General features: G+C 47.6%; 1 protein-coding gene across 1 annotated transcript in view; it reads right to left on the bottom strand.

The window, feature by feature from the left end:
• Positions 1 to 14,206, bottom strand: part of Hexa (hexosaminidase subunit alpha) — a 28,695-nt gene extending 14,489 nt beyond the window's left edge. The window contains exon 1 of the mRNA XM_006971486.4: positions 13,748 to 14,206. Coding sequence (XP_006971548.1) covers positions 13,748 to 14,000 — 253 coding nt within the window. The 5' untranslated portion in view covers positions 14,001 to 14,206. The remainder of the gene's footprint in view (positions 1 to 13,747) is intronic.
• Between the last annotated feature and the right edge of the window lie 567 nt (positions 14,207 to 14,773).

The raw sequence follows: 14,773 nt of genomic DNA, 5'->3' as shown, positions 1-14,773 counted from the left end.
GAGAACAAGGCCCTTCTCTCTGCACACGTCCCACAGACGAAGTTCTCGGGACTCCACTGCACAGCTCCTCCATTTCCTGTCTGGATGTCCTCTCCCGTCCCGCTTCCTTCCTTGCTGGCTAGATATGCAGGTATAACCTCAACAATACTCTCAATAGCTTGTCTGTCACACCCAATGAGCAAAATCCTCAATCCTGACCAACTTAACATCCGCCAGCTGTGCCTCAACCCTGTGTCCTGGGTGGGGGGGTCGGGGTGGGGAGACAGAACAACAGGACCGTGTAGATGGCTCAGTGCTCAAGTCCTTGATGTACGAGCATGAGGAACCTGTTCAGATCCCCACCATGCACTTAAAACCCAGGAGCAGCAGTGCACACCTATGGTCACGGGCCTGGGAGGCAGCCATGAGAATGCTGGAGGTTGACCAGCCAGTCTGGCCCAACCAGTGAGTTCTAGAATCAATGAGACCCTGCCTAAAAATAGGAGAGCAACTGCAGAAGACACCTGACATCAACCCTGGGCCTCTAAAGCACATGAATATGCACACACACATACGAATGCACACACATACATATACCACACACACCAGAGAAAAGAATCCGAGAAAGGTGTCCTCTGTGGTTCCCTCCGATTCTCTCTAACATCTATTTCAAGCTTGTGCTCAAGTCTATAACCTGGTCCCATCACCCTACTTTCAGCAGATTGAGAACTCCCATCCACCTTACCGCAGGACACCTGCAACACCGCACCTGCCCTTCCTCTCTCTCCTCACAGGACACCTGCAACACCACACCTGCCCTTCCTCTCTCTCCTCACAGGACACCTGCAACACCACACCTGCCCTCCCTCTCCTCACAGGACACCTGCAACACCACACCTGCCCTCCCTTCCTCTCCTCACAGGACACCTGCAACACTACACCTGCCCTCCCTTCCTCTCCTCACAGGACACCTGCAACACCACACCTGCCCTCCCTCTCCTCACAGGACACCTGCAACACCACACCTGCCCTCCCTTCCTCTCCTCACAGGACACCTGCAACACCACACCTACCCTCCCTCTCCTCACAGGACACCTGCAACACCACACCTGCCCTCCCTTCCTCTCTCTCCTCACAGGACACCTGCAACACCACACCTGCCCTTCCTCTCTCTCCTCACAGGACACCTGCAACACCACACCTGCCCTCCCTTCCTCTCTCTCCTCACAGGACACCTGCAACACCGCACCTGCCCTCCCTTCCTCTCCTCACAGGACACCTGCAACACCACACCTGCCCTCCCTCCCTCTCCTCACAGGACACCTGCAACACCACACCTGCCCTCCCTTCCTCTCCTCACAGGACACCTGCAACACCGCACCTGCCCTTCCCTCTCCTCACAGGACACCTGCAACACCACACCTGCCCTTCCTTCCTCTCCTCACAGGACACCTGCAACACCGCACCTGCCCTCCCTCCCTCTCCTCACAGGACACCTGCAACACCGCACCTGCCCTCCCTCCCTCTCCTCACAGGACACCTGCAACACCGCACCTGCCCTCCCTCCCTCTCCTCACAGGACACCTGCAACACCGCACCTGCCCTCCCTTCCTCTCCCCCTCGATGGAAGGTTTCCCTTCACCTGCACTCTGGATCTCCCCTCAGGCTCCTCTTGTATAAACTATCCTCCCGACCAAGTCTTCAGGTGATTTCTTTGCACTCTTTCCCACCAGCATTGAAGTTTTTGCCATCTTCCAGGTCTCAAGTGCACATCATCTCAAACACCCACTCTTTCTCTGGCTTTCCTGCCTTAGAGAAACTGCAGAGGAAATGCAGACTGGGTGGTTGGGACTGGACCCCGAAGACAGGCAGATTGGAGCTTAAATACCTGTAAGGCCTTGGGCAGGTTATTCACTGAGTTGTGGTTTCTCATCTGTAAAATGGGGTTGTGACACCATCTACTTTATCTGTTAGATAAGAGGAAGTAAATAAGTTAACACTGTCAAGTGCTTAGCTTGGTATCTGGCACATGGTAAACACTCAGACAGCTGGACCTGGTTAGTCTTCTCTTTGTAGACACTTCCTCACACTCCATCTCCTCTACACGAAACTGTGACCTAGCTTCCCTCAACACACTCCCCTGAAAACGGCTTCACCAAAATTCTGTGGTTCTGTAACTAAGTTCACGGGACCCTTTCCAGTTCACTCATTTACTCATACATTCATTCAATAAGTTATTTATTGAGGGCCTATTAAGTGCTAGGAATACAGCAGCGATCAAAATGAGTAAAAATCTCTGGTGTAAGAGAGTCAGTGTTCTGGAGATGGCGCTTCTTTCAGGCTGGTCAAACATCCCCGACACTGAAACAAAGCTCGCTCAGCTTGGCTCTGGTAGCACGAGCTTTTTAACCCCAGCACTCGGGAGGCAGAGAGAGGTGAACCTCTGTGAACTCAAGGCCAGCTTGATCTATGTAGTAGGTTCCATGCTATTCAGGGCCACACAGAGACCCTGTCTCAAAATAGAAACAAACCTTCCCTTGACTTAGGGGGCTCTGCTCTCCTGGTCTCCTACATTCTTGAACACGACCCTCCTTTTCTACGCCAGTCTTCTCTCTTCCTCCTCTCACAGTCTCCTTGGACAACATCATCTGCTTCCACAGTAAGCGCATGACTTCCAAATCTATTTTCCAAGCCAACTCCTTTTGTGGAGCTGTACAACTGGGCACCTCTGGCGTCTTCAATGCAAAAGTGAACTCTTTACTTCTCTTGGCTAATCCTGTCTCTCGCTTTGATCATATTCAAGCGTTAAACATTGTCCTAAGCACTGAGGTTTCAACAGTTTTAAAAAAAGATTCAATTAAGTCTTATAATTACAAAACTCATCATTAACTTAGCATTGTGCCACTTTCCCACCCTCACTGGCCAGAGCCTCAGTTCAGCCAGTTGTAGTTTCTCTCCTAGATGACTGTAAAAACCATCCAGGTGGTCCCTCCCACCTCCACATAGTCCTCATTGCAACTGGCTATCTCCTGGGATCTCTTAGTATGAACATCCCTGTGTTAAACCTCCCAATGGGACCAGGGATGTAACTGGAGGATAGAACACTTGCCCAGCATCATAACGATCATAAAGCCCAAAGTTCGAACCTCAGCACCAAAAACAAAACAAAAAAAACATCTTCTAGTATAATGGTGTCCCAAGGTTTTCAGATGATACCCAGAAGCCACCAGAGACCTTCAGGCTCATTTTCTCTCTCACTATTTGGGAATTCTCATTACAATGAAGTGAACTCTTTCCAGAGCCTTGGAACTGTCCTGTCTTCTCCATTCTTTTCTCATCACAGATTGCTTCTTCCAACTGAAACAAACTTGGCATTTCTTCCACACTTGTTTGGCTAAGAAAAAGCTCTGGTTTTCCTTTTATAAAGCTGTTTTGACCATTCCCCCACCCTTTCCTAAGAGAGCTCCCTATGTGATCATGGAGTACACAAACATTTTTCATAACACTTATCTTATATAAGCTGTCTATCTCCTCACCTAGGCTGTGAGCTCCTCAACAGCAGGGACCAATCTGTGTCTTTGTATTCCCAGTGCCTGATACACGGCAGTCATTCAATAAGTGTTAGCTGAAAAAATGAATGATGCTAGAATTAAAATATGCACATTTAATGCTATGGATGCATAATGGCTGTGCTACACGATTGTCAGGCAAACAGTTAACCTAGCGATTGTTTTACACACCCGAGTCTGTTTTTTTCTGAAATCTTAAGGCTGGGGTGAAGGTTGCTAAGAAGATACCCAGGCTTATACAAAGTGCCTTTTCAGACATGCTCTGAAGGACTCTGGGGGTGTAAATCCAAAGCTTTAGGTCCTCCTACTTCTCTGGAAGGGAAAATTTGCTACTTTTAGGGCACCTGGAAACTATAAATCTTTACCTTAGTGCAAAACCACCTCTCCCTCCACCCAGCTCACTCCTCCCCAAATCAAAGCATCCCCATGCACAAAGCATCTGCCATGCACTAGATACAAAACCCTAGCAAGGCAAAGAAATCGTATGGGGTTGTGTTATAAAGTGGCATCTGGTTTGGCCTCTGGGTTGGAAACTAGGAAAAGTCAAGCCCTTGAGGACACCTTCCCACTCTTTAATGCCTACCCTGCCCCCATAGGCTCTGGTATTCTCCTAAACTGTGACAAGGTTTGTTCCATGACCTCTTTCTCCTCCCCCTCCCCGCTTTCACTCATCACACCCTGGCCTTCCCTGACTAAGGTGCATCAGGGGCTGTTATAGGTGCTGGGGCAGTTAAAAAGGAAAACCTGCCCTAGGGTCCCTGCCGTGAGGAGCTCACAGTTTAGCAGGAGAGATAAACAATTACTAATCCCTGAGATGATTTATGGCAGACAGCATAAATGGTCCCTCCAGACAGGGAAGAACACTTCGCACCGGAAGAACCTCCTGCATGTGATCTGGAACCATGCTGTGTTTGCAGAGAGATCATCTGCAGCATGGGACACACGGGTATGACTAGGGTAGACAGGGATGTGAGATTTATTTTGTATATATGAGCATTTTGCCTGCAGGTATGTCTATGGCATGTGCATGCCTGGTGCACATGGAGGTTAGAAGAGGGTGTTTCATCCCCTGGATCACAGATGGTTATGAGGCACTACAGGGTGCTGGGGACCAAACCTGGGTCCTCTGCAGGAGCAATAAGCAGTCTCTCCAACAACCCCCCACCCCTCCACCCTCTTATGCCCCAACCAATGGCAGTCTCAGAAGACAATTGCCCTGAGGCTGGGTTCTCTCCTTGATGCTGATCTCTAACAGGATGTTTCAAGATTCTTCACCCTCCAGACACTACTAACCCTTATTCTCCCACCCACTGATAATATGAATATTTATGAGTACTTATTCCCATCCTATCTTTTGTTGTAAAAACCAGTTAGCTTTTTTCTTTTTCTCCATACTTTAAAAATCTGATCTGTCCCTTCCAATGCCATCACTACCAGAAAAAGAACATCTCCCCACAATCCTCAATCCCAGGGAGAAATCGGGCTAACAATTTCACGGTTCCATTAAAACAAAAATAAAATAAAAGAACACCAAAATGAGTCCTAGTTTATATTAGATTATGATATTTTTCCATTTATCGAAAATTTGCAAATCTTTAAATATCAATGAGAAATCCACCATCGTTATTTGTAAATATTGAATGAATCCCATTGACGGAATAATCCTTAACTTATCTAAATCTTATTTATGACATTTGATGTTTCTAAATTTCAACCCACCCCATCCCACCCCTAGACAGGATTCCTATCTGTTAACATCCCTGGCTGTCCTGGAACTCACTCTGTAACCCAGGCTGGCCTCAACTCACAGAGATCCGCCTGGCTCTGCCTCCCGAGTGCTGGGAATAAAGGCGTGCGCCGCCACTGCACAGCGCAAAACAATTTCTTAAGGGACAGGAACACTAAGCCAAAGATATTAAAATTTTTGGTTATGATACTTTCAAAATATTGTATTTATTTATAACCCAAACCCACAGATGTGGGCCTATTACCAAAATTCTTCCAACATTAGCCTATCTCAATTCTATTTCTGCTCGCTGGTTTAAAAAACAAGGGCTGGAGAAATAAATGTCTCAGTGGTTAAGAATGAGCTTGCTGCTCTTCCAGAGGATCTGAGTTCAGTTCCCAGCACCCGTATGGAGTGACTCACAGCTAACTCCAGATCCACGGGATGCGATGCCCTCTTCTGGACTCTGTAAGGATCCTCACACACATCACAGACACACACACAGACACACACTTTAAGAAAGGAACATTCAAACAAAACAAAAGCACAGCTACAATTAGCATTTTCTCTTTTTCTTTTTTTCTTTTTTTTTTTTTTTTTTTTTTTTTTTGGTTTTTCGAGACAGGGTTTCTCTGCGTAGCTTTGCGCATTTCCTGGAGCTCACTTGGTAGCCCAGGCTGGCCTCGAACTCACAGAGATCCACCTGGCTCTGCCTCCCGAGTGCTGGGATTAAAGGCGTGCGCCACCACCGCCCGGCAGCATTTTCTCAATAACAACTAAATTTAAGCATTGTTTGCAATCACTAGCCATAGTCTTTGTATGTCATTTAATAATTTTACCTTTTTTTTTTTTTAATTTGAGTTCTCATATGTAGCCAAGGATGGCCTTGAATTTGCTATGTGCTGAGGCTAGCTTTGAACTCCCAATCTTCTTGCCTCTACCTCCCAAGTCCTGGAATTAACAGTCGTGTACCACCACGCCTGGCTAGTTAATTTTCTTTTATGGACGATATATAGAGCTCTCTCTAGCTCTTAACCTAGCCTTCTTCATTTACTTAAGCCCGGAGCTCTGCCCGTTTCAGGCAAGTGCTCCGCCAGGGCACTGCCCAAGGACCTGATGTTATCTTTTTAAGATGCAAGAATTTGGTCTACTTTGTCCACTTTTTCCTCTTAGGATGTTTTTGGGTTTTGATGTTTTGAAACATGGGTCTCATTGCAGCCCAGGCTGATTTCAGACTTGGGTAATCAATCCTCTTGCCTCTGCGTCCTGAGTGTGGGTTACAGATATAAGCCACATGTCCCTCTTGTTCTTTATCTTACAGTTCCTTTTCATTTCCATATAGTCAAATACGGTAGCTTTTTCCTTTATGTTTTTTTCCCATTGCTTAGAAGTGCCTAGGATTGCAAATCCCCTCTAATACTTTTATTTTAGAGATTTTGATCTTTAGATCTTTATCTACCTGGAATTTATGTTGGGCAAGAGATACAGATTTTACTTTTTCCAAATGGATATCTAATCATCCTTATAGATTTACTGATGGATTAGCTCTTCACTGTCAACCAGGAACACGTCTTTAGCATATATTAAGTCCCCAAATGAACTCTTTTTTGTTGTTGTTGTTTTTTCAGACAGGGTTTCTCTGTGTAGCCCTGGCTGTCCTGGAATTTATTCTGTAGACCAGGCTGGCCTCAAACTCAAGAGATTCACCTGTCTCTGCCTCCCCAGTGTGGGGAATAAATTCGTGCACCACCATACCTGGTTTTCCACAAGAACTCTTGATGGTCATCTTCCTGGCAATTTTATGGTCAAAGAATAGAAGCCCCTCTGGCTCATCATCCTACATCCCCATTCCTATAAAGGTTATTTCCTTTTCTCCACAACTCACCGGCATGCACATCGTCCACCTTTGCAAACCCTACTTACATAACTCCCAATACCATTAGTTCTTCTCATTCCCTCCCTAACTGAAGCCCTCTTCTTTCCAGAACACCACCACCTCCCCTGCACCTAGTTCTGACTCAAAGTGTCTTCTCTCATCCTGGAGTTGAGACTTGGTGCTTCTTCTAGACTCAGCTTCCATGCTGATCTGCTGTGGCTCATGCCATCTTGCTGTAGAATCTGGAGTCTCTCACAGCACTCTGCAATTTCCTAGTCACTTTGGTATTTACACCTCACGCCCTTGAGTCTTGTGGTTGTCAGATGATCTGGACACTCAGGAGGAAGAACTAGCCCACGTTCTGGCTTAGTAGTTTTCCAGTAATATCAATAACACCCTCCTCCTCAACCAGCCTCCAGTCACCTGCTGAATCTTCCTGTCTCTGGAAATAGCCAAACTCATCTCCCAAGCTTTATTACCGCACAACTGGCCGTCTGCTCAGAAACCTCTTACTGGACACATCCAAAATCAGACTTACAGTCAATCAGGCTTGGTCGTCCGTGCGCCCCTCCCCCCGCCACGCCCCCTTTAAATTCCTTCACTCCTTAGCACTTCAGCACTTTCTTTTTTCTTCCTCTATCTTTGTGAATCGGCAACAACATGTAAGTGAAAATGAATATTCATGCCCCCGAATCACAAATGGGAATCATCTCGAGCACTGTAGCCCAACTCCATCCAGGCCCATCTCTGAAGTTTCTGGGCAGTCCAGAGAGGCCATGGCCCTGTAGCCATCAATCCAGTCCAGCTACTGTTATCACCAACCACCACAACGACCGCCTTCCCTGCCTGAGTCTCACTGCCACCGACGCCCCATGCCGCCAGCTTGGCCAATGCCACCTGTGCAACAGCCCTGGCTGGCCTTCCTCCAGTGCTCCTGCCTTTCAGTGCTCACTAGGAGGCTTCAAGGCTCTCGACAGAACTTGATGACCTACCTGAGATTTGTGCACATCAACCACACTGACCTTGAGTTTCCTGAATAAGGCTCACTGGCTTCTTACCTGGAGGGAGGCCCTTTCCACAGGCTGTTCTCCAAGGTGGAATACCTCCCATCACCAACTCCTACTTTCTTACTGATCAAACAACACCCGAGAAAAGCCTTTCAAACTGCACGTTGCCCACCATCCTTAACTTAGGTCATGTGTTCTTCTGTATTCTCAAATCATTTGCACTTCAACTCTCACAGAAAAAAAAAATACTGTATGTTTATAGTCTCACTTTCAAGGACTGTAATTTTTTTTTTTTCCCAGCTGGCCTCAAATTTACTCTGGCTGAGGATGACCTTGAACTTGTGATCCTCCTGCCTCCACCTACTGAGTACTAGGATTATGTGTGCCATCACACCCACTTTACGTGGGGGAGGGATCAAACCCAGGCCTTTGTGCATGCTTAGCAAGCACTCTACTATCTCAGCTACATCCCCAGGCCATGAGTGTAAATTATTTGGGGATGAGAGCTGTTTGATTAACATAGTCTTTAGACTTAGCACTATTAACTAATTATGGTTGATTAATAAGCACTAATTGCATTAAAGATGGAAGGAAGGAGTGTGGCTAGAAATACTTCTGGAAAATGACAAATGGAGGAGAGAAAAAAACATTCCTGACCTGAATGGTAATGAAAAGGAGTTAGATGTTAGAAGTTACTACTTGAAGTCACTAAGCTGTGATCAGAGCTTCCTTTTCCCAGAGGCCAACAGTTTTTTAAGTGACTAATTGTCCTGACAAAGATCTTTATGAGCACTGCAGAATGCAGCGAGGGAGGAAATCTTGGTAGGCAGACAGATCTAGATGGAATCTTCTACCACAGCCATGCACTGTTTAGCACTGGCCTTCAGGCTGCCCTCAAGGCTCAGTTCTGAAAACAGAACTAAGCACCCCACAGAACTGGATGACAGACATCTTTAGTGCCCCAGCCATTCACACAGGCTCGCTTCCTTCCCCTTTCCACTGCCCTTCACTAAGTCAGTTTTGCCACAGCAACCCCCCCTGTGTGGCGATTACCCAGAGGAGTCCTGGGGTGGGTGCCTTAGAGTGTAACAACCACTTTTCAAGGGCTTCTTCCACCATTGTGTGACGGCACACATGGCGAACGGTCTGACAACTTCAACAGACAAAAGGCCGTGGACTTGAACTCTGTTTGCTCAGCCTAGGCCTGCTAAAGGAACACCGTGCTCTGAGCACATCACTGTGAAGTCAAGGTGGAACAGTAGGGAGGTAGGGAGGTAGGGAGGTAGCTCTGCAGGCCGCAGGAAAACGTAATGGAATTCAGCTACTATGACAAAGGCTACTACTTGGAAAAGTCAAGGACTTCTCCAAAGGTCAAGCCATGGCTTAAGGAGTCTTGGTGATACTTTAGCTTTTGTATATTAGCTGGTTCCTAAAATGATTTTCTTTTGTGCTTCCAAGAACTCCTAACAGTGTATTTATCTAAAATGCCTATCAAGCATCCAAGGCCAAACAAAACAACACCTGTCTCCTAGGTCAGGCGTAGCTTTATTTCTTGTGCAATTTAGGGTGAGACCCTTCTTCCTTACAGCCTTATTAATAGACTCCTAATTTCTTACCTAACCACTTCTAGGAATGTAGATTGAGCACATAAATTCCCTTCTTGATATACTAACCGATCATTAGCTCTCTATTGACCTCCTCCTTTACCATTCCCATTTTGGGTTGCAAAAGAAAGTCTGAGGTCACAGCTTGAAAAAAATTCTTACCTGCCTTTATGACCCCGTAAGAATTCAAGCCTGGTGACCTTGCTCGGCCAGAGGATTGCTATTGCTTGGGTTTATAACTGGATTCCTGACAGACGTGGGGAGAAGTGAGAGAATAAGGAGACTAGGAGAGGACAGAGAACTGAGAGGGAGAAGGAGGGTTTTGACTAGAGAACTTGAGGACGAGACGGAGAAAAGAGAACAGAAGAACTAGATGGGTAAGAACTGGAGAGGAACGAACTGAGATGGGGAAGAATTAGATTAAAGGGCTAAAAGAGGACTAGAGGAACAAGATGGAAGATGAAGAAGAGCCAGACGGAAAAGAACAAGATGAGGAAGAACAGGATGAGAGAGAAGGAGATGAAAGAGGAGCTGAGATGGAAAGGAACTAGGTGGATGAGATCCTAGACAGGGCAGAATTAAGATGAAGGAATTAAGATAGAACCTAGAGTGGACAGCAGATAAAGGTAGAGACAAATCAGGCAAGAAAGGGGCTAGGCATGAGAGCAGAACAGAAGCTGTGTAGAGAGAGACCAGACACAGAAGAATAAAGTGTATGGACTAAGGAGTTTCGTGTACCTAGATTCATTTCTTTTCATCAAAGATTAAATTATCAGCTGGCTGTAGCTTCTTCCCAGACCCTGGGAGGGGACTATGGAGAGGCTGACCCCCATAATCCTCGTTAAGGTAGCATTGGGTCTGGTAAGCAGGCTTCCCCATCTCCACCCCTATAATTTTACAAAAGTAACTGCCCAGCTGCTGAGCTCCCTACCTCCTGCACTAGAGCACACATGTCCAAAAAAGGACCTTCAGCCATGCCCCTGCCCAACCAAGGGGCTACTAGAGTCAGCTGGGGAACCTTAGTCACGACTTACAGACAGCTGCAAGAAAACAAAACAACAAAAACCAAAACCAGAGAGAACGCCTCCCTGAGCATTGGTGGTATTTGCTGCAGTTAGGAACAGAGAAGAAAATCCAGTGTTTCTCAGAGTGGATTTCTGTGACCTTGAAGCAGGTGACAAAAACCCTTTACATCTGGACACACTTTTCTCGTCCACACACCCAACTGATTCCCGTGAGCTGCTCTGCTTGTCAACAGCTCCGCAGTGGTGGGAGAAAGCTCTCCTAATCAGACTGGTTAAACACTTCTTTATTTATTTAGAGACAACATCTCACTAAGTAGACTGGCTGGCTTGGATCACACTATACAAACCAGGCTGGCCTAAAACACACAGACATCTGCCTGCCTCTGTCTCCTGGGTGCTGAGATTAAAGCATGTGCTACAATTCCTGGCACTTGGTTTAAACATTTTCTTGAGGGTGAGGGAAATCAAAACCTCTGACTTTCAACAATCGAAAAAACATGCCCAAGCATGAGACCATGTACCCAAGACAATGAAGAGGTTCAGCTGGCCAACCTGCCCATGCCCTCCCTACTTTGGTCTGGAATAAAGTATAGAGTAAGGAATGGGAAAGAAGGCATCTCAGGGTCATCTCTGTTTTTTTCCTCTTTAATTATTTTTTTTCTCCTTCAGTATTCTGTTGAGGGTCAGACCCAGAAATTTGTACATGTAAGTAATCTACTGCTGAGCAGCAGCTTCAACGCCATCTCACTTCAAAATCAAGTCCTCCCCACTATTATACCCTCCTTCAGAGAGTGCAATGCCATTCACAGCTATTTTTATTGTTTTATTAACCCTGAATGGCTCCAAGTGCTGAAGATAGAAAACCAAATGTGTGTGTGCGCGCGCATGCGCGCACGCGCGCGCGCGCGCGCGCACACACACACACACACACACACACACACACTGGGGTGGGGGTGGGGGGTGGCATGAGGAAGTAGCAAGTCTGGAAATTAGGTTCCTAAGCATTCCTTGGATGAGTAATGAATATATCTTGTTTCATATTCCAGATCCTCCGAAGCATACAGCCTTCACGCACAATATCCAAAAGGTAGGAAGAGCAAGTCTAGCTCAGAAGAAACAAGACTCAAAGATGTCATACACTAGGCCCAAAGTAGCCATACACACACTAGGAAGCTGAGCTTCTCAGGTGCAGAATTCGCCAGGATTATTGTGAAAGCACTATGATTTAGATAGTAAAGAAAGCCACCCAGCCTGTTGAAGACTATGGGCAAAACTAACCCACGGGCCCCAGAGTTCAAAATGAAATATATAGTAGAGGAATGTATACTTTTGGCCCTCATCCAAATACAGTTGGTCCTAGTACCTACCTCCTCTCCAAAGACATTTTCATTATTATTTTTCATTATGTACCACTCCATTCTCCACATACCCCACTATAAATGGCATCCTAATACTTTCTTCCTCTTTGAAAACAGTAAACTTAGAGGTCTCCTCCAAGAGTATGCCGTCAGGAGAGTTCGTTTGCTTGCTTTGAAATAGGGTCTCTGTCAGCCCCAAATGGTCTAAAATTCATCATGTAGCTAAAGATGACCTTGAACTCTTGATCTTCCTGGCTCTACTTCCCAAGGTTTTATGAGATGCAGGGTACTCTCCTAACTGAGCAGCACCCCCAGTCCTAGAGTGGAGAGTCCCAATCTTTACTCCTTCCCAGCCTGGCTGCCTGCACCCAGCTCTTTCCTTCCTGTGTTTCCAAGATGCGTTTTGCATTTCCAATTCTGTGACAAGAGCAGCCTGGGCTGAGACTACCAATCGGGATGATAAATCCTGCAGGGCTGTGTGTCTGGGAGGGTGCTTCTAGAGACAGTTTTAACTCAGGAGGAAAGACCCACCCGAACTGAGGATGGCATGGTCTTAGGTTACGGGCTGAAGGAAGCGGGGAAAATGGAGAAGTCTTCTTTTCTTTGCTCCTTGGCTGTTGCGCAACGTGACAAGCTGCCTCAAGCTCAGGCTCTCATGATGGACCACTTCCTCCGATGGTGAGCCATAGTAAAGCCTTTTTTTTTTTTTTTTTTTTTGGTCACAGCCATGATAGGAGTAAAGAACAGTCCTTTAATACAACAGAACCAACAAGCTCGCTAAACACACTATGATACAGTTAGGGAAGAAATGGCCTATGTGGCTCACTAACCATCATTTGTTTGCTACCCTGGGGTGAACAAATCACATACTGACACTGGCTGCAGAGGAACCAGTTATCTACCTTACTTTCACTCTGGAACACAGGGCTGGGGAAGGGGCCAGCTTGCTCTGCTTAGCCGCTAAGTACCCAGGGCCGACATGGACAGGCACTCCAACACGGCTCCGTTCCACCCCTTGCCACTCCCCACGTCCACCAGTTTATCAGCGTCAGGCCCTACACTTTCGGTTTGATTCCAAGCCTCAGGGTCAAGGGGCCTCTGCCTGGTCCCTGGGAGCTCACTGCCTTGTGTCCTACGATTTCTCTCACAGCTGAAACATGTACTAACCAACTCATGTGCCAGATACACGCTGAGCTCCACTATGCAGCCCTGGCCACTGCCTCACAGGGACCCAGTACCACCTGAGCATGACCTAAAGAATCATCTTCAATGTCTATTGGCCACGTATTTTCAATACTTTGACAGTCTGATTGAACCATGGTCTTTCCTACAGCAGGCATTTTAAAAAATGAAAACCTACAGCTCAAGAGAAAGATTCAGGATAAACTGAGACCCTCAGAAGTCAGATTAATAAAGGGGTGAATGGAGAGGGGGCTTGGCCAGGGAGGCTGTGTAGTCGGCTGGAGAAAAAGCAAGGGGAGAGGGGGCGTGGGAGGGGACTGGCTGGGCTGGGCAGAAGCCAAGGGGAGAAGGTCTGACAGCCGGGCCGGGGCTGATCCACGGAAGGCCGCTCCTTCGGACGGAAGAAGGGGCTGTGACTCACTTGCGAAGTTGGGTCGGGGCCAAGAGCCGGAACCGAAGAGCAGGTTTCGGTAGCGTCGAAAGGCCTCGTCGAGGACGACGCAACCCGCCTGCGCGGCCGAACCGGCATGGTACCGGAACTGGAAGTTGTTGGGGTACAGCGTGTAGCGCCGGTGGTAGGTTTGGATGTACTGGGGCCAGGGCCACACCGCCGTGGCCGAGCAAGCCAGCGCCGCCGCCAGCAGCAGCGAAACCCAGAGCCTGCAGCCTGCCATGGCCCACCGGCGAGCTCCCTCCCAGCAGGCTGAGCCCACGTTAGACCCCGGTCAGGTGAGCGGCGCCCGCGTGACAATCGAAGGGTCACGTGGGCGCGCGGGAAGCTGGGCTCGATCCCGGCGATCGTTAGGCCACCGATCCTGCAGCTCTGGGCCTGCTGGGCAGTGATGGAGCAGTCCCCGCCCCTGCCAAGCTCCTGTAATCCAAGCCTAGGGGCTGGGCCGGGAGGGACAGGCGCCGCCCCTGAGATTGGAGAACCCAAAGGGCCTAGGAAAATGCAGAAGGAAAACAAGAGTCCAAAAGTCATGTGACAGACACAAAGGGCACTCGAGCAGCTACCGGGAGCTAACAGTGTGATGTTAGATAGGAAAAAATGTTTGGAGACACCCCGTTGCCGGCCTCCAAGAGGGGACCACTTTACAAATATCCCTTTTACTACCTACCCGGAAAGGCCCCCTCCTTTCACACACAACTCCACACCCGCTGATGTGTATTTAGTGCAGACAGCAAATTTTGCTGGGATTTGGCTGCAAGATGGAAAATGCCCCCAAATAATAACCAGGGGCCTGGGCCTGTAGGAGACTACATAGGAAGCCTAAGAATCAGGACTGTGTTCTGGGGGCAACTGAAAGACACCCCAAATTCATGTGTTTTAGAAATCACATGTGGTGGTTCCTGGTTGTGATACCAGGATTTGTGAAGGAAAGGCAAGAGAATTGCTGTAAGTCTCTGGCCAGCCCGGGCTATCTAGTGAGTGGTAGAGCCAGGTTTG

Source organism: Peromyscus maniculatus, chromosome 7, assembly GCF_049852395.1.
Source record: "Peromyscus maniculatus bairdii isolate BWxNUB_F1_BW_parent chromosome 7, HU_Pman_BW_mat_3.1, whole genome shotgun sequence".
NCBI classification, from domain to species: Eukaryota; Metazoa; Chordata; class Mammalia; order Rodentia; family Cricetidae; genus Peromyscus; species Peromyscus maniculatus.
Note: the sequence above shows the minus strand (reverse complement) of the source record. Positions and strands in the feature narration are given on the sequence as shown.